General features: G+C 33.5%; 1 protein-coding gene across 1 annotated transcript in view; it reads left to right on the top strand.

Moving 5' to 3' along the window:
- Nucleotides 1-19,283, top strand: part of SPAG16 (sperm associated antigen 16) — an 843,476-nt gene that overhangs the window by 610,898 nt on the left and 213,295 nt on the right. The window contains exon 15 of the mRNA XM_024763282.1: nt 11,240-11,366. Within this exon, the coding sequence (XP_024619050.1) occupies nt 11,240-11,366 (127 nt within the window). The remainder of the gene's footprint in view (nt 1-11,239; nt 11,367-19,283) is intronic.

Raw genomic sequence — 19,283 nt, 5'->3', positions numbered from 1 at the left:
CCTCATTCCAAATTATTCTATTAAGATAATTTTAGGAAAATCACTTGATCTCAATTAGCTCTAGTAATAATTTTTTTCACTTAAATTTCTTTTTTTCTGATACTGATATTCCTTTGCCAGCTTCCTATTAATTAGTATTTAATAATTAAATTCTTTTATTTTTACTCTGAGTATTTTTTTTGCCACTGTTCTTATTTTAATGTTTTTCTTGTATTTTGCATAAGATTTTATTTTCTGTTTTTCTAAACATTTTTGTTGTCTATTTTAATTGTTAAGTATAGCCTATTTATGTGTGTGTGTATGTGTAATTATTTGTATGTTCATTGTTATTGCTATCACAACTTATGTGTTTCCCATTTATTCTTTTCTTTACTTCTTTTTAATGTATTTCTTTTTTTTTTTAATTAAGCTTAAAATTAAGGTTAGATTAGGATGGTTAGAGTTAGGATTTGGTTTGGACATTTCTTTTTTGTAGCAAACAGTTAACTAACCTTGACTAAAGTTTCTTGATTTTTCAGTATCTGTGCTGACCATTATATCACCTGACAATATAACTATTAATAGTTGTGGCAAAATATAATTATTAATAGTTCTTCCCATAAGATGTTTATATTTAAACTTTTATAGTCTGAATGTTTAAAATACATTTAGTCCAGAGTCATATTTAGCTAAGTAAACAAATTTAGATTGAATTTTATTTTCCCACACGATTTGGACATTATTCCACTAGTTCTAACATCTAGTTTTTGTTATCAATCTAATTGTTTTATAAATAATCTGTAATTTTTCCCTTGTAGATAATTTTTTTTTCATTCATAATGCTCCATACTTTCATTGCTTGTTTCTAGGTGTGTTTTATTCTTATATATCATGCTCAATACTTGGAATGCACTGTTATTTTTAATATATCTTCCTTCAATTTTGGAAAAGTTTCCATTATTATACCTTCAAATACTGCTCTTCTGCCTGTCTGTACATGCTCTTCTTTTGTAATATATTGGAATATCCAGCTCCGTACTCCCCTACATCTCCTACTGGTCTGAATGCTTTCATCTTTTTATCTCTACATATGCAATCTAGCTGAATTTCCCAGTACAATCTCCAATTCACTAACTCTCTTTTCAACTTTGTCTATTCTAAAGTATTTCCTATCTATTGAGCCTTTTGTTTTCAATGATTAATGTTTCAATTTTCTTGTTTTTTTCAAGTCATTTTAGACTGTTTTGGTTTCATTTCTTTTTCTTTAATGAGTATTAATTTTCATTAACATCTTTGAGATTCATACTTATTTAAAAATATTTTTCAGTATTTTTGTAATTTTAATGCACTCAGATTAACTTTATTTCCAATTATTGACAGGCTTAATAACTTTAGATCTCTTTACCTATCACGAAAAAAAATTGTAGGGCTTCCCTGGTGGCGCAGTGGTTGAGAGTCCCCCTGCCAATGCAGGGGACGCGGGTTCGTGCCCCGGTCCGGGAAGATCCCACATGCCATGGAGCAGCTAGACCTGTGAGCCATGGCCGCTGAGCCTGCACATCCGGAGCCTGTGCTCCACAACGGGAGAGGCCACAACCATGAGAAGCCCACGTACTGCAAAAAAAAAAAAAAAAAATTGTGGCTACTTTTGAGTAGAGTAAGAAAAGTGGTTCTTTCTTTTTGCTTCTTTATCTCTCTTGCTCTCTATTTGTGCTTACTCTTTCAGAGCTTTCAGTATTGTAGCTGTTTCCTTTGTCTCCCAGGCCAATAGCCTCAGGGTATCCTAGAATAAGTCCTACATTTATGATTCAGGTATCCTGCCTTCTAGGATTGAAAACCACTGAGCAAGTTATTAGCATGTGTTACTTGGTTCAGATCCAAGTTGTAACACTGTGTATAACTCCAGATTCCTTAAATATATACCTTCAAATAAATTGCAGCTTCAAACAGATTTGAAAGCAACTTTTGTCAGCTTCATATTTTTAAGAAAACTTACAGTATCCATGGCTTTAACGATATGTAGGCTTTTATCTCCCATCTGACACAAAGTACTTTTAGTCTCTGATACCCTACTGAAGCTGAATAACTAGGGCCTGCTCCTAAACCCATAGCCCAGAAGCCTATGGTTTTATTTCTAGTCTCTACTTTATGTTTCTATTCTATTTTTCTGTAATGAGTATTATTTTTATTATTCCTTATCATTCTTTGAGATCTTATACTTTTAAAACTTTGGTTCTTTGCTTTTTTTATAATATAAATTTATTTATTTTTGGCTGCGTTGTGTCTTGGTTGCTGCACCCAGGCTTTCTCTAGTTGAGGCAAGCGGGGGCTACTCTTTGTTGCTGTGCACGGGCTTCTCATTACAGTGGCTTCTCTTGTTGTGGAGCATGGGCTGTAGGCATACAGGCTTCAGTAGTTGTGGCACATGGGCTCAGTAGTTGTGGCTTGTGGGCTCTAGAGTGCAGGCTTAGTAGTTGTGGCTCACGGGCTTACTTGTTCCGCAGCATGTGGGATCTTCCTAGACCAGGGCTCAAACCCATGTCCCCTGCATTGGCAGGTGGATTCTTAACCACTGTGCCACCAAGGAAGTTCCTGAGATCTTATATTTTTAAAAATAAATGTTTAGGCAAACTTTCTCTTTGAGACACATTGTAGAGCTTAGTGATTAGCGCATATTCTAGAGCCAAACAAGTCCAAATCCTGGCTCTTCCTCTTTAAACTGCATAGGTGGTGGCCAGGTAATTAAGTTTCCTGTGGCTCAATTTCCTCATCCATAAGATGGGGGTGTTAATAGCAACCTATTTCATAGTAGTTTTTGGTTTTGGTTTTGTTTTTTTAAAATTACGGGATATTTGTATACAGGTTTCCCCCACTATCCAAAAGTTGAGCATTCCTTTAAAAACTTGCATAAAGCAAAGAAGCAGTTAACTTTTTTGTAAATGTGAAAATCCTCTTTGGATTTCTTTCAGTTAGCAAAAGCAGGAAATAATGTAGATCTTTCATAAAAGAGAAATAGTGTAAAGCAAACTTTTGAAAAGTGGAGAATACCTGCATGTGTGTATAATACCTGCATATGTGTATATAAATGCTCAGAACCCTGAGTGGCCCATGGTTATTACTCAATTAGTATTAACTATTATTATTTTTTGTCTCATTTTATAGCTATCTTTTTAACACCTGCTCAACTAGAAGTCCTTCAATACACTATTTAATTTTTCTAAAATTTATTTAGTTGAATATTGTGAGATAAGATTAAATTTTGACTCATCATATAGTTCTGAGAATTAGCTGTGACATTATTTATGGATTTACTATAAGATAAATTATAATGCAATATGCAAGTGTATAATTTTCCTGAATTTATTTTAAAGTATCATTAAAGAAAAAGTAATATATTTGATAATTAAATCTGAAGAATATATACCTTTTATTCTTGAATAATTTAATTATTTGTAATTATTGCTCACATTTAAAATATTAAAGGATTTTCTACCCAGATTACTCAGAATTCCTCATTACAAAAAATATACACAGAGCTTAACCTGCTGGGGTATTATCAGCACCTAACTAATGTGGGGGAAGGGAAATAAACAATTACAGCTGGCTTGCCTTACACATGGGAGAAGGGAAAAACCCAGTTCCAGCCCACTCTAGCCAACCTGTTCCACCTAAGAGTGAGAGAAAAATTGAGAAACACTTATGAAGTTCATGGTCCAGAGGCATAGGCTCACTAAAAGACTAAGACCTAATCATAGGACTATAGAACACTTGCCCCACCCCATACTTCACAACCACATTACTAAAGGCATATTTACAGCAGTTTCTTTTACCTGGTATATCATGTATGCCCATCAAGAAAAAATTGCAAGAAATACCAAAAGCCAAAAAACATAATTTGAAGAAACAGAGCACGCGTCAGAACCAGACATGACAGGATGTTGGAACTATCAGACCAGGAATTTAAAACATCTATGATTAATATGCTAAGGGCTCTCATGGATAAAGGAGACAGCAATGAAAAAACAAATAGGCAGTGTAAGCAGAGAGATGAATATCCTAGAAAGAACCAAAAAGAAATACTAGAGAGAAAAGCAATATAACAGAAATGAAGAATGCCTTTGATGGGCTTATTAATAGGCTGAACACAACTGAAGAAAGAACCTCTGACACAGAGGACATATCAATAGAATCATCAAAAACCAAAACAAAGACAACAAAGACTTTAAAAAAATGTACAAAACAAAAAGTAAAACCCCCCAAAACCAAAACAAAACAGAACATCTAAGGACTATGGAACAACTACAAAAGGTAAAACATACATGTAATGGGAATACCAGAAAGAGAAGAGAATGAAACAGATGGTATATTTGAAAAAATAATGACTAAGGTATCCTCAAATTAATGTCACCCATTAAACCACAGACCCAAGAAACACAGAAAATATCAAGCAGGATAAATGCAAACAAAAACCCCTAGATCTATGTATATCATTTTCAAACTATAGAATATTAAAGATAAAGAAAAAATCCTGAAAGAAAACAAGAGGGGAGTGGCTCACATATAGAGAAATAAAGATAAGAATTACATATGACATCTCCTCAGAAACGATGCCAGGAAAAAATGGAGTGAAATATTTAAAGTGCTGAAAGAAAAAACACCGACATAGAATTCTTTACCTTATGCAATTATCCTTTCAAAGTGAAGGAGAAATAAAGGCTTTCTCAGATAAACAAAAATTGAGTGAATTTGTTTTCAGCAAATCTGCCTTGAAACAAATCTGATAACCTAGATGAAATGGACCAATTTCTTAAAAGACACAATTTGCCAAAACTCACATGAGGAGAAATAGACAATCTAGATACGCCTGTATCTATTAAAGAAGTTGAATCATATTACCTTTCCAAATAGTTAATGCACTTCCAAAACAGAAAGCACCAGTCCCACATGGGTTCACTTGTGAATTCTACAAACTAAGGAAGAAATTATATCAATTCTCCATAATCTCTTATAGATAATACAAATAGAGGGAGTACTTCCTAACTCATTCTATGATCAGCATTACCCTACAACCAAAATCAGAGAAAGACATTACAAGAAAAGAAAACGACAGACCACTGTTTTTCATGAACATAAATACAAAAATCTGCTACAAAATGTTTGCAAATTGAATCCCATGATGTATAAAAAGAAGTAAAAACTATGACCAAATGGGATTCATCCTAGGTATACAAGGCTGGTTCAACATTTGGAAATCAAATAATGTAATCCATCACATCAATAGGGTAAAGATGAAAAATTACATGATCATATCGATGGATGCAGAAAAACTATTTCATAAAATATTATACCTATTCATGATTAAAAACTCCCAGTAAATTAGGCATATAAGGGAAATTGCTCAACTTGGTAAAGAATATCTAAAAGGAAACTTATGGCTAACATTATTATTAATGGTAGGAAACTAAAGGTTTCCCACTAAGATATCAGGTACAAGGCAAGGATATTTCCTCCCACCAGTCCTTTTCAGCATTGTACAGGAAGTTATAGATAATGCAATAAGACCAAAAAAAAAAAAAAAGAATAAAGTTACACAGATTGAGAAGGAAAAACTAAAACTATCTTTGTTCACAGATGATATGACCATCCAAGACTTAATTTTAAAAAACAAGTAAAAACAAAGCATTCTGGAACTAATATGTGATTATAAGGTTGCAGGATGCAAGGCTAATACACAAAAGTCTATTGCTTTCCTATACACCAGCAAGGAAAAAGTGGAATTTAAATTTTAAAACATAATGCTATTTATATTAGCACCCCTAAAACTGAAATATTTAAGTATATCTAACAAAATATGTATAACATCTATATGAGGAAAACTATAAAACGTTGGTGAATGAAACAAAATAACTGAGTGAATGAAGAGATACTCCATGTTAATGGAAGCGAAGGCTCAGTATTGTCAAGATATCAGTTCTTCCCAACTTGATCTGTAGATTCAGTGCAATCCCAGTAAAAATCAAGAAAAGGTATTCTGTGGATACAGACAAACTGATTGTAAAGTTTAGATAGAGAGGCAAAATGATCAGTGATTGCCAGGGGTTGGGCAGGGGTGGTATGGTGGGATAGGTGAGTACAGAGGATATTTAGGGCAGGGAAAATACTCTGGATGATGCCATAGTGGTGGGTATATGTCATTATACAATTGTCTAAACTCATGGAATGTGCAACACCAGGAGTGAATTGTAATAATACAGACTTTGGGTGATTATGATGTGTCAATGTAGGTTCATCGAATGTAACAGATTTGCCACTCTGGAGGGGACGTTGTAAATGGGGGAGGCTATGTGTGTGTAGAGGCTGAGGGTATATGGAAAATCTCTGTATCTTGCCTTTAATTTAGCTGTGAACCAAAACTATCCTAAAAAAATAAAGTCCTAAAAAATATATAGGGCAACTTTTTATAAACATATCTCCCTATTCAGTCGCTGCACCGTATGTATTGTATATTTTTAATCAGTGTAACAACAGTATACTATAAACTTTTCCATGTTTTACATTGTTTCTGTAATTCTTCTTTTTATGGCTTTGTAATAATTCATCTATGGTATTTATTCATCTGCAATTACTTATTGAACATTTATTGGTTTCTATTCAAGGTCATGGGAATGTACTGCTAAGCCAAAGTACCTGCACTTACAGAGTTTACAGCATTCTCATGTGTGCATAGTTGATATATAATCATTCATTTAATTTTCTATTATGTTGTATAACTCTGAGAAGAGAACAATTATATATATTGTTTTATTCAGCCTTGAAGAGCCTTTGCAGAAGAAGTAATGTCACAACCCTAAAAATAGTTTGCTTATTTAGATGTTCCGTAAATTCACTTTCCAAAAAAAGATGGGAAAATAAATGTGTGTGTGTAACATAGTGTGTTGAACCAAGAAAATACTTAGCTGATTTAGCTGATTCATCAGGATGAAGGTACAAAGTATAATCAAATTGGACCTTTTTTTATAATAAATTAAGATTCTATATATTTCTTCTTGATATACAATATAAAGATATAAGGAATCTCATATAGAATATTGCTCTATGACATTTCTTACACTACCTGAAAAATAGCCTCTTAACCCCAAACCTATGGTAATGCCCAAACTTGTAAAATCTGTTTTTGAAAATTATATAAAGCTGTAAGTTATGTCTATATTAAGGAATACTCTAGGCTTATGAAAATAGTCTTTTAATCATTCATTTAAATTATAAGTGACATCATTAGCATCCTGGTTTTCTCTTTTTTCTTTCTTTGTTTTATAATATATAAATATGCTTGGAACCACTGTGCAGAGAGATAGCTCAGTCTGCTTGTCTTCCTGCCACTGTTGGTATCAAGTTTGCATAAAAGATGCCTCTGGCAGTGCTCTGGATCCATAACAGCACAAGATTTATTTCTTCCATATTAGATTATTACAAATTTCACTTGTTTCCATTTTTTATTTATAAATAGTGCTACTTTAATATTTTGATCATAACTTTTTTAAAACCTTACAGTAAATTTCAGAAGTAGCCTTAAAAGTTTCAAAAGTATGAACCTTTGTGATCCTTGATATGTACTGCTAAATATTTTTCCAGTATATTTCCAGCAGCCTAGATGAAGCTAGTTTGGTTTTATGTTGTTCTACTCTAACTTATTAACTGCCTGTCCATATGGATTTTCTCACTACGATCTTTAAGTTGGAAATGGGAAGGCTTAAAAGGGGCAGTCAGGAATCGTGACTGTTCACTTTCATCTCAACTGTATCCTTTATCCATTTTCCTAAATTCCACTTGCTTTGTTTTACTATTTGAGTCTGTGATAACCAAAAAAAAAAAAAAAAATATTCTGAGCTTCAGCTCATTTACCATATTGTGGAAAAAAATCCATTATAGTTGCATGTAGTCAACATTGATTACTCTCTACTCCCCTTATATTCATTTTTTATTCATATATTATTCTATGATTTATTCAAGATCAAATGCCAAACATGTCACAGGAACTAAGCCGGGTGCTGGCGATTCAGTGTCACAAAAACAACCATCTGTCTGAATCCAAACTTCTCCGAGAACTTTTCAGTGCAACCATCTTTATCACCTTTCCTCCTCAGCCAGTACTGGTACCAATGACATAACCAGAATTACATTTTAGATAGTTTTCCAAAACTCTTGAGTTTTTACTTTCTTTAAAATTGTCACAATTCCACCTTTCTCCAAAACACATTTTCTTTCAAATCTTTCTTTCTTGGTTAGGTTAAGTGCCTAACTATAACTAGTCTTTGTTTTCTTACCTGACATAAATTCTAGATAAAATATTTGTTTTTTCCTCAGGTTGTCAGCTAATTCCTTTTCCACACCCTCCATCTTCAGATCCCTCAAAATTCACACTGTGTGGTTTAGATTAGTAATATTTTAATATCCTTCTTCCCTATGGAAGGAGAATGGCAAATGGTTCCAGTTCACCTGAGGCTGGAGGAGGAGGGATACAAGATCTTGATATTCCAAGTTTTTGGTTTTGGATTCTCTGCATCTTTTATCTCTTTCTTTTATCTAACTGATTCAGAACCATCAGGGTTAGAATCAATATTACCTTAAGACCGCTGTAGAAGTACTTGGACTAAAGTAAAACTTCTAGGTAAACTCCCATGAGGCATTCATCATCTACTGGTTTAACAAATATATATTTTTAAATTTTTTAATTTTATTAATGTTTTTATTTTTGGCTGCATCAGGTCTTAGTTGCGGCACATGGGATCTTCATTGAAGCATGAAAGATCTTTCATTGTGGCACGCGGGCTTCTCTCTAGTTGTGGTGTGCGGGTATTTTCTCTTCTTTAGTTGTGGCACTCAGGCTTCAGAGCACATGGGCTCTGTAGTTTGCAGCACGTGGGCTCTCTAGTTGAGACGCTCGAGCTCAGTAGTTGTGGTGCGCAGGCTTAGTTGGGCTGTGGTATGTGGGATCTCAGTTCCCTAACCAAGGATCAAACCTGCGTCCCCTGCATTACAAGGTGGATTCTTTACCTCTGGACCACCAGGGAAGTCCCAACAAATTTTTTTTTAGTTCTACTATGCTCCCGGTACTATGATAGGCATTGCATTTGCCTCTCTGGTTAACTGGAAGTATAGCTACCGAGTTATCAAATCTGAATACAAACTTATTTCTACCACTTTATAAGTTATTATATTTGTTTTACCATAATGCATATATTGTCATGAATTTTAAGTTCCTTGGGAAATGGAAAAGTTTGGCTATATGATGTTAGTTATTCAAAATTGTTTAAAATACTATCTACTATTTATTAATAAATCATTTAGCACAGCACTTGGTTATTAGAAGCATTTAATAAGTATTGACTATTATTATTTTAGTATTATCAAACTGTATTAATTGATTATTTGACAGTGGTAAAAATTAAATATAAAAATATTAAACCCATTTAAGTACTAATTTTCACCCAGAAAATGATGGACTATTTTTTTTTATCTTTAGTATATTTCCTAAAAATTTAATATTCAGTGGTATAAAGCACACTTTAAGACTGTCTTTGTTTCATAGAATCTAGGCAAGGAAAGGACATGAAGTCTATAACCTGACTTTAGTGAGAAGTGCCTTCAAATTAAATTCTGACTAAAATTTATTCTGTTCTCACAGTTGAAAAAAGATTCCATTCTGCGACCTCTGAAAGACGTTTTAAAACCCTTATAGCTGGAAAGAGTCCTTTATAATTTCTAACATTAATATTCCCTATAATCCTGAGAACTGTTCTTTTCTAAAAATTAAATTCACTGATTCTTCACAATTCTCACAATACACGTTTACATATTTGAAAACATTCCAAGTTCTCCATGTTCTTTTTAAACTGTAAAAAAGATTGAATATCCCATTTATTAGCTTGAGGAAAAGGTTATTGTATTGCTTTGCCAGTAACAGCAGTTACAGAATTTTAAAACTAGTGGCATTTGTTGTACTACTGCAGTATTTAGGGAAAAAAAACAAAAAATCCACTCGGACTGTAATACACTATGCAGTTTTTTGTTTTTGTGTTTTTTTACAGAAAGGATAGAAATCAAGGAGTAAATGAGAAAAAAAAGTATGCGAGCTAGTTCAAAATGGTAATAGGGAAAATTGTATAATAATCAAGTTATTATCTTTAACATTTTAGAATATTTAGGAGGAAAATAATGAGAGGTTGATTTTTGACTAGACATTAAAAAAATTAAACTGGATCTGAAAGGGAAACTGTATATCGAATTGGAAAGAGTATAATGACTTATAAACATTGTACATAAACCTGATGTGACCAGCACTCATATTTAGTTGGTCAGTGGACACAGAAATTAAATGACAGAATGATGGAAACCCTCTTATTCATCACTATATCCAAGTCTCTGACATGAGGTAGCTGCTGAATAGGTATCTCCTGAGAGGCCTGCAAGAGGAATATAGACAGACGTTGAACTCCAAACTGATGCACCTGGGCTGGTACTTCTATACTGGGAAAATATCCGCCCCTGTTTCCGTAACACTTGAATCCATCCACCCTTCCTTTTGTTTTCCATTCCCTTATCCAATTACCTTCTTCCTTTTTCCACTACATGTTAAAAAAATAGCCCCAAATATTTCTAATAATTTTGCCTAACAGAACACAATAGGCACTGCTTCCTTGCCATCAATTTTACCTGGCCCCAGTGATTCTACCCACTATGATAAAACTCTTCTTTCCTGTCCATTTGTTTTCCTACCTCTGTTTTTATTTTTACTCTGAGTTATAAATTATCAATACTAACTAATTACAAGCATATAAAGTGAAGTGTGCTTTTAGTGCAATATTTTACATATATAGTTTTTATATGTAGATCACATATCACATATGTGATATGTATATATTTAGACAAATTGCATGGGTGTGTATAGTTCTGTTTTATTACATCTTATATAATTAAAATCATCAAAGTGATTTCCTAAAAAATCATCTTCTAAAATTTAGTATAGGATTTTATATATTTAAATTGTCATTTTATAATACTTTTATGTCAAAGACAAAGCTATAATGAATACTTTTTAGTTTAGAGGAATGTATTCTTGTGTATTTAATAAAATTGTAACAGAAACCTTTCTTTTTTTGTTTTTTTTGGTCTGAGTTTCTATATATATTTGTATATAAGTAATATGTATATATGTATGTATGTATATACATTTCTCTTCTTCTTTTTTAATACTTTAAAGGGTCACATGATCGCATCCTGTGATGCCTGTGGAGTTACAAAGCTATGGGATTTTCGGAAGCTCTTACCAATTGTGTCCATTGATGTAGGTCCAAGTCCTGGCAATGAGGTGAACTTTGATTCATCAGGTAGGATCTATTTTGTGTAACATTCTTGACCAAGCTAACAGCTTTAGTATTTGTTCTGAAACTATTTTCTATTGCCACTTTATGTTTTTTGCATTTCCTTCTATTTAAAAATCTGTTCTTGATATTATACTAGAATATACTACATTATGCTGTATTTATCATATGATATATATCACGTCATATAGTGAAAGCATTACATTTATCACATATGTAAAGGAAGAAATAATAGAGGAGATAAGTGTGTGCTAATTTAGATTACTCAAGTTCCTAGCAGCATCATGCAAAATTTGGAGTCTACATCCCTTAGAATCACCATCCAACGTAAGTAAATTGAGTTTTTTGAAGGTAAAATAGCTAAAAGTAGGGAAGAACAAAAGTTTGGTAAAAATAGAATTGAAACTAATGGAATACTTTATAATAATTTAGTAATACCCCATATTCTCTAGATTTTACAATTAATTTTAAATATATATTCATCTTGTTGCAAATTGTGTCCAATAATAATTATATTAATTGGTAATAATTGTAGTATTATTATCTGTGTTTAGCATTTTTTCTGCAGTAATATAACCGTTAACGGTGAGGTAAATTATTTTATCCTTGCTGATGATGAAGAGTGTAGCAACTGATGTTAACAATCACACAATGATTGCACTTGATTTAAAAGGTTAAAATTACAATTACATCTCTATCTTTAATGATAGCCTATGCTAAATAACATATATCTGTTATTGATATAACTTACCTTTGCTGTTGTAATACACGTTTTAAACTTTTTTAAGTTTTGAGAGGTTTAAAAATCTTTGATATTTATTTGCAGTAGCTCAAATTTTAGTCAAAGAAATAAAGATAGAATATATATAAAGGAAATAATGACGTTCTATTTAAAAATAGTCCAAAAAGTATGAATATACTAGAAGCCATTCTGAAGCCATAAGGTAATTGTGTGTTTCATGGAACTGGTTTCATGATATTGACATCACATATCTAAAATTCAGAATACAGTAAGCTTGTCTTCTTTAAAAACTTGAAGCTGTGTTCCCATTGCAGATTGGTATATGAACCACATATATGACTTCCTTAAAAATATGTTAGTAAAGTTCTTGACATTAAGACTTTTATGCTCTGCTAGAATTCAAACAGAAAGCACTGTACAGAATAAAAGATCCCAACTATGAGAATTTAATTTTATAATGTAAAGGCCCCTTAGTATTTCAATTTATACTTTTTGATATATAGAATATGCATTGACATCATAATTCTAAAGGAACTTTAACTTGGTTTTTACAAACATTTTCACATCCATAAATCCCTTTTTACTATCTTGAGGTAGCATCCAAGTACTCATGGCCTTGAGTGTTGAATTCTGAAATTTCAAAACTTTTGGCTGTACTTTCTAATAATAGAAGTTAAAGGGTGTTTTGAAATGCTGTACAACTAATACTAGGTACATATTTTACTGTCATAATTGTTAAATATGTTGCCACTGCCTTTTACTGTCCTTGTCATCCAGCCCAAAATTTCTTTTCTATGCATTGTCAGGCAAACTTATTTTAAATATATGTCAGTTCCTATCATACTGTCATACAAGTCAATATCATCTTAAAGGCCCTAGTACAACAAACCTCTTTTTTTTTCTCCATGACTGCTATATACTTGATGGTACACTAATATTAAAAAAACTGTCAGAATCAAGGATGGAACAATGAGAAACATAAAAGATGAAGAGTATAAACCAGGGACCCTGTTAATGAAAACGCTTCATCAGTTTGAAGGAATATAATTTCAACCTGACCTTCCCCTCCCTTTGACCATTTCTTCAAGGAACATACTATAATTAATTTTAATTCTACGTGTTTGAGGAATCAGTGTCTTTTTCTCATTGAATACTGAGAAATTTGTGCTTCTGTTGAGGAGAAGTCTTCAGTGACTCGTCATTTTAAAAGTTTGAAATATATCAGCAGTTGAAGGAACTAGGTAGAGCAAACGAGGTCTATTGAGGGTCTGAACAGAGAGGTGAAATCACAAAGTTAAATACCAGAAATTATATTCATCTCAAGAGAGTAAAGAAAAGTGAAGACAAGAGCAAAACAAAATCGAAATAAGGACAGGGACACATAGATCTCTTCTCATCTGCATTTCTTCAGGAAAAGATGATTTAAAAGAAAAGTATAAAAAGATATCATGAAAATATTTGAACTATGAGGATAAGATCAAATCTAACTTAATAAGTTCAAAATACTCTTCATTTGACATACTTTTATTTATTCCCAGTGGCAAGCCAATACAAGCTTTCCTCCTTGGGCCTGAAGAAAAGTCGTTGATAATACACATGCTGTGTCATCACAATATCATATAATATATGTGGAAGTACTGACAGTATTCGGTCTGAGAAATTTAATATAAGAAATTTAATATAAACGACTCATATACATAGTTTTTAGATATTCTAAATAATCAGCATAGAAACAAAAATTTTCTCATCATATCTCATATCTCTGGATCAGTTTAATTGAAGGGCATCTTGAAATTATGAGGTGTGCTGCTTAAAAAGAGCTGTTTCCATATACAATGGCTTATCTTTATAAATAAGGGATTCCTTCACTGCAAATCCAACATGGTATACAAATAAATTTGAGTAGTCATTAAAGGCTGAAATTGTGGTCCATAATATTTGATTTCAAATTTTTATGTATATTAAAGATTCCTCATTATATATTAACCTCATACATAAATATTTTTATTTTAAACTGATAAAAGTAAATTATGTGCTAGTGAAATGGTACTTTGTTTTAAAATTGAGACTTCTCATAGTGTATCATTTTTGAAATGTATCTTTGATAATATTTGAAAACCAGTGGTATAGAAAAAGAATATAGACTATAATTCAGACCCTTAGCTCTTCCCCACCTTTTAGACTATAAACAAATTATTTAATCTTCCTGAACTAAGTTTCCTCATAGAAATAATGGAGGAGATAACTGTCTTACTATATTCTAATGTGTTTCAAAGGGTTAATTATATTCTGTAATGAGGAAATCCTAATACAGTCTTGTTTTCATGTAATATTCAAAATAATTTAAATAGTTAACTAGCAAATAAAGCTACATATAATGTTATATATGCATATATAATTAAGATCAAAAGATTTAAAGATATGTGAATCACCATCTCGAGGTTAGCTTTTCTGTTGCTGTAAGAAATCAGCTTGTCACACATTTAAAAGAGGAGTTGCATGCAGCATAGTATTATTTACATAATGTTTTATTTGCAAATACATTGCTTGCAACAAACACAGATTACCTGTGTTTATAGATATATATATATATCAGTATATATTTGTAAAGGGATAAGTGTTCCTTTCTCATTAAACAGAACCTTCTGGTAATACAACGCTACACATTTTTACGAATATTCACTATCTAAATATCTCCCACTTGGCATACTCAAATGCCATATGTTTTACCATTCAAAAATTTATTACTATTTCAGAAAATGTTAAATGGAACTGTGTAGTGAAAGTAATAAAAATGAACTGTGAGAATTTCTACATACACTTTTCCACATCTCTCATTTTGCTGTGTTTATGAAGTTTAGCAATATTTTTCACTCCTTTGTAAAAGGCAATTCCGGTACACTTGCAAAAAAGTCACATCCCTAGAAAATGCAGGAGCTGAAGTTTGAGCCAGATGGGGACTTTCCAGTAGAAAACGTATCAGTCTCAGATCATTGAAATGAGCAAGGTTTGCCACCACTTGGCGGTAATCCTAAATATTTCCCACAAGGAGAACCACAATAGAAATACTAAAATAGAAGAAAAAATAATGACCCCATTATAAAATATGAAAATTACCAGACCCCTCTAAAATTGCTCAAAAATAAGCCTCAAATCTTTTGTTCAAATTTGATTTATTAGCTTCTGTTAGTAAAGGCTGCAGTTCACTGTTTTGTATTTAAAAGGCAGATTGTGGTTAACTCCTTCTGTTGGAAGCAGTGTAATATAATGGAGGAAGCACTCACTTAGAAACCCTGGTTTTGAATTTTGTCTCCACTGCTAACTAGCTGAATGATCTTGGTGAACTTTCCGAACATTTCTGAGCCTCAGTTTCCTTGTATGTGAAATGTTAAAAACCTATCACGACTTCCACTTCCAGCCAAGATGGAGTAACAGGGACCAGATTTACCCTTCCACCTGAAACACATGAAAAAACAGACAAAATTTATGAAACGATGGTTTTCAGAAATTGAACATTGGGCAATGGAAGACAGTACTGAAGGGAAGGGGGTTGGTAAATAAGATGAGCTCTGTGGCTGCCCATAATACTATCTGGAGAAAATTTCTAGGTCACATCTCAGGGGTGGACAGAAACCTTGGGGAAACCCCACACCCTCCCAGAGTTGAGGAGATGGAGTGGGCAGTCCAGGGAGGCCAAGGCAGCTAGAGTTTGCAAGCAGAGTACAGGACAGGGGACAGCAACACAGAGAGAGAGCTCTGGAGATTTACAGAATATCCCCTCCAGTCTTTAGCTGAGTACAGATCAGTCCACAACAGCCTAAAGCCACAGAAAAATCTGTCTGAAGAGTTAAAAAGAAAAATCCCCAAAGATCAGGGGAGCCTAGGAATAGTTTGTACTCCCACCAACCAGGTTGGTAAAACCTTACAATTCAAAAGGACAGTAGATAGAACAGGGATTGGCCAACTACTGCCCATGGCCTGTATTTATATTTAATTTTAATGGTAACAACAACCACACCCGTTAATTTACTTATTATCTAAGGCTGCTTTCACATTACAACAGCAGAGTTGAGTATTCACAAGGGAAACGGCATGGCCTGTGAAGCCCTAAAACATTTACTGTCTGGCTCTTTACAGAAAAATTTGCCAAGGGAAAGGGCTCAGAATGTCATTACCTCAGTAGTGAGGCAACATCAGTCCACACCTCTAGATCTAGTCCCTTCACTGTCTTTGAACCATCTGAGTTGGCCCATGTAAAAACCTGTTTATTCTTTACTACAACTTAATGAGATTGTTACTGTTGTCTCCTTTCTACAGATGAGGAAACTAGGACATGAAGTTAACAAAAAGCCTAATGACACCTGGCTGATCAAATGTGGAGTCAGAATTCAAAGCTGGGCAGTCTAATTCCAGAGACTAGAATTTAGACTTTATATTTTTCTGCTTCTCATTGTAATAATAGTATCCAGTTTCATATTGATATGTGACATCTGTTAGGAGTTATAATTCATTTGCTATGAATATTGAAATAATCTAATTAATGACCACTTGACAATGTTTGACTCAAACAAACACTATTTGTCAATTAGTTGTCTCTGGAAGAAAAACAGGAAAAGAGGATCTCCCCAGTATTATCTGCCAGGTTTTTGATGTGTCTTATAACAAGGGGGAACCCTAAATATGTTCCTAATGGGAGCTGGAACTCCAGCCCCACACCTCAAGGTAAATTCCTATCAGACTAATCCGGGTGGAATAGGTGAGTGCCTGCAGGCACTTTTGCTATTTATTTAAGTCTTGGCCTGATTACAAACTGAAATAAGAAAGGAAGAAAGCAAGCTAACTTCTATGATCTCTAAGGCATAAGGCAGAGCTGAGGTAAGTTGCTCCTCCTAAGAGCAAGCCCATTCTACTACATCAGTTTCCTAGGAAAAAGAGTTACAAGGAGAGGGGATAAAAGACAAGAGAGAAAAGACCAGATGACTCTGCTCAATTATTTATAACCCCGTTATTTCATCCCCTGTTTGTATGCAAATCCATTTTGGTTTTGAGTAGAATATGGTCCCCTCTGCTGCTGGAGAAAGGAACTGGAGGAACGGAAGGAAATCAGATTTTGTATCTCCCTTGGAGACCCAAGTGTGTCATTGAAACAAGAGGGAAAGGGGTAGGGCACGACCTTTGAAAGAATGACATAGCCTGAGGACATGACATAAACTGATTAGAACCAAATGGGTCCAAGATGGTGGATCAATCGACTTCCACTAGACCTTGAGCCTCAGTATACGCTCACTGAACACATCAGCAAGCTAAGTGATACACCCACAGGTGCCATGACAGTTCCAAGACTGACCATAAGAATCAAAAAGTGGGCGGTGGCCCAGTTCCTAGAAATCCCCGCCCCTTCCTGAAATAGCTGGAATACTCCTCCCACTCATTAGACTATGAAATTACCCACCCCTATAAAAACTGACAACTCCATACCCTGGTGCCTTTTTCACCTTCTGAAATGGCCCACACTCTGTGGAGTGCGTTTCTCTCTAAATAAATGCACTTCTTACCTATCACTTTGTCTTTCACTGAATTCTTTCTGCGATGAGACATCAAGAACCTGAGCTTCATTAAGTCCCGAAACCAGGTCTGTGATCTCAGTTGGAAGACTGTGTTTTGGCTGTGTTCGAGTCCTGGCCGCATGGGTTCAAGTCCCAATCTGAGTTTTGACTGGGTTCAAGTCCCAGCACGTGGGCTCAAGTCCCAATCTGAAGTGCACGGTTTCATCATTAATACCTGCAATGAAGTATACTATGATCTAGGAACTGGGCTAGGTGCTTTTTCTTTTAATCATCACAGAACTATGAGTTTGGTTCATTTCTCCCATTTTAAAGAGTTTTGAGAGCTTTAATTACATATATATATTAATAAATATACACATTTGTACAGTTCTATGAGAGCCTGAATTTAGCTCTACGAAATTGTAAAGAAAAAACTCTGGAGATTCATAGGAACTGGTTTTACACTTTACCTGTAAAAAAGCTATTCTTTCTCTTTGGTTTTTGTCATGCTATTCCATGTTTTAGAAACATTTTTATTCACCTGACAGCAAGTATGGAAAATAGCATGCTAATGATAGTGGGGACACCGTGTATTGAAGGTGTATTGACTAAAGATATATTAATTCAGAAATAATATTTGTAATTGTACAAAGTGTTATGACCATAAACCTGTTCTGATTGGTCTATTTTCCATTCTAAATGGTTGGTAGCGATGCCATATTAGTTTTTAAGTATTTAGACTGTCATCCTAATAGTGGATCACGAATTCTGAGAACTGGGATGCATTTGAATTACACAAATTATGAAAGTTTTATATAAATGAAAGTTACTGACTTTTTCAAAATATAGAATTTATACATGTAACTAAGTCTTATTCCTTTCAGATATTATGTTTGAAAGGGTGTGTACTTAATCTAATGACAACATCATTATTCAAACTATGAAGCTCTACTTTTGCAATGATTTCATATCTCCAATACTCACAAATGTCTTATCTGAGTCTGGATTGAATTCGTAGAAACATCTAGAAATAATTCACATCCTATGTGTCAGAAAAGGGCATTTGAGTTAAGCATAAGGCAAGGCTCTAAAGAATAAAGATTGTTGTTCATCTGTGATTTGTAACATGAAATTGAGCAGGAAACTTAATCTCTGTTGACCTCAACTTGATCTTCTCAAAAATGAGAGATTTGGATTAAGTGACTTCATCAATTAGGTTTCCAACCTAAGTTTTACACAACTGAGTATTGCATTTTCCCACTGTTCGTTAGAGCATGGTATCCTGAGATAAAAATAATATTCTAAAATAAAACTTAAATGCTTTTGTATACTATTTAACATTTAAAAATATCAAATTGTAAGTAAAACATTCTACTTTTCCTTGATCCAAAATGGAAATACAATTTGATATAAAAATCAAGATTATTTAAAATTTGAGCCTCAAATTTAAGCGACAGCTGTATTGCTCAGCAATACAAAACTTTTATTCTTGCCAACCTAGCAACACATTCAGTCTCTGTAGGAACAGATATTTTGGCCAAAAAAAAATGTATAAGTTTCAACATTTTAATAAATTAATGACTCAAATTCTTCATAGAAGACTTTATGAGATAGTAAAAATCTGACCCATTCTGG

The sequence above is a fragment of the Neophocaena asiaeorientalis genome, unplaced genomic scaffold (assembly GCF_003031525.2).
Source record: "Neophocaena asiaeorientalis asiaeorientalis breed wild unplaced genomic scaffold, Neophocaena_asiaeorientalis_V1.1 scaffold86, whole genome shotgun sequence".
NCBI classification, from domain to species: Eukaryota; Metazoa; Chordata; class Mammalia; order Artiodactyla; family Phocoenidae; genus Neophocaena; species Neophocaena asiaeorientalis.
The sequence above is the reverse complement of the archived record's forward strand: the minus strand, read 5'-3'. Positions and strand labels throughout refer to the sequence as shown.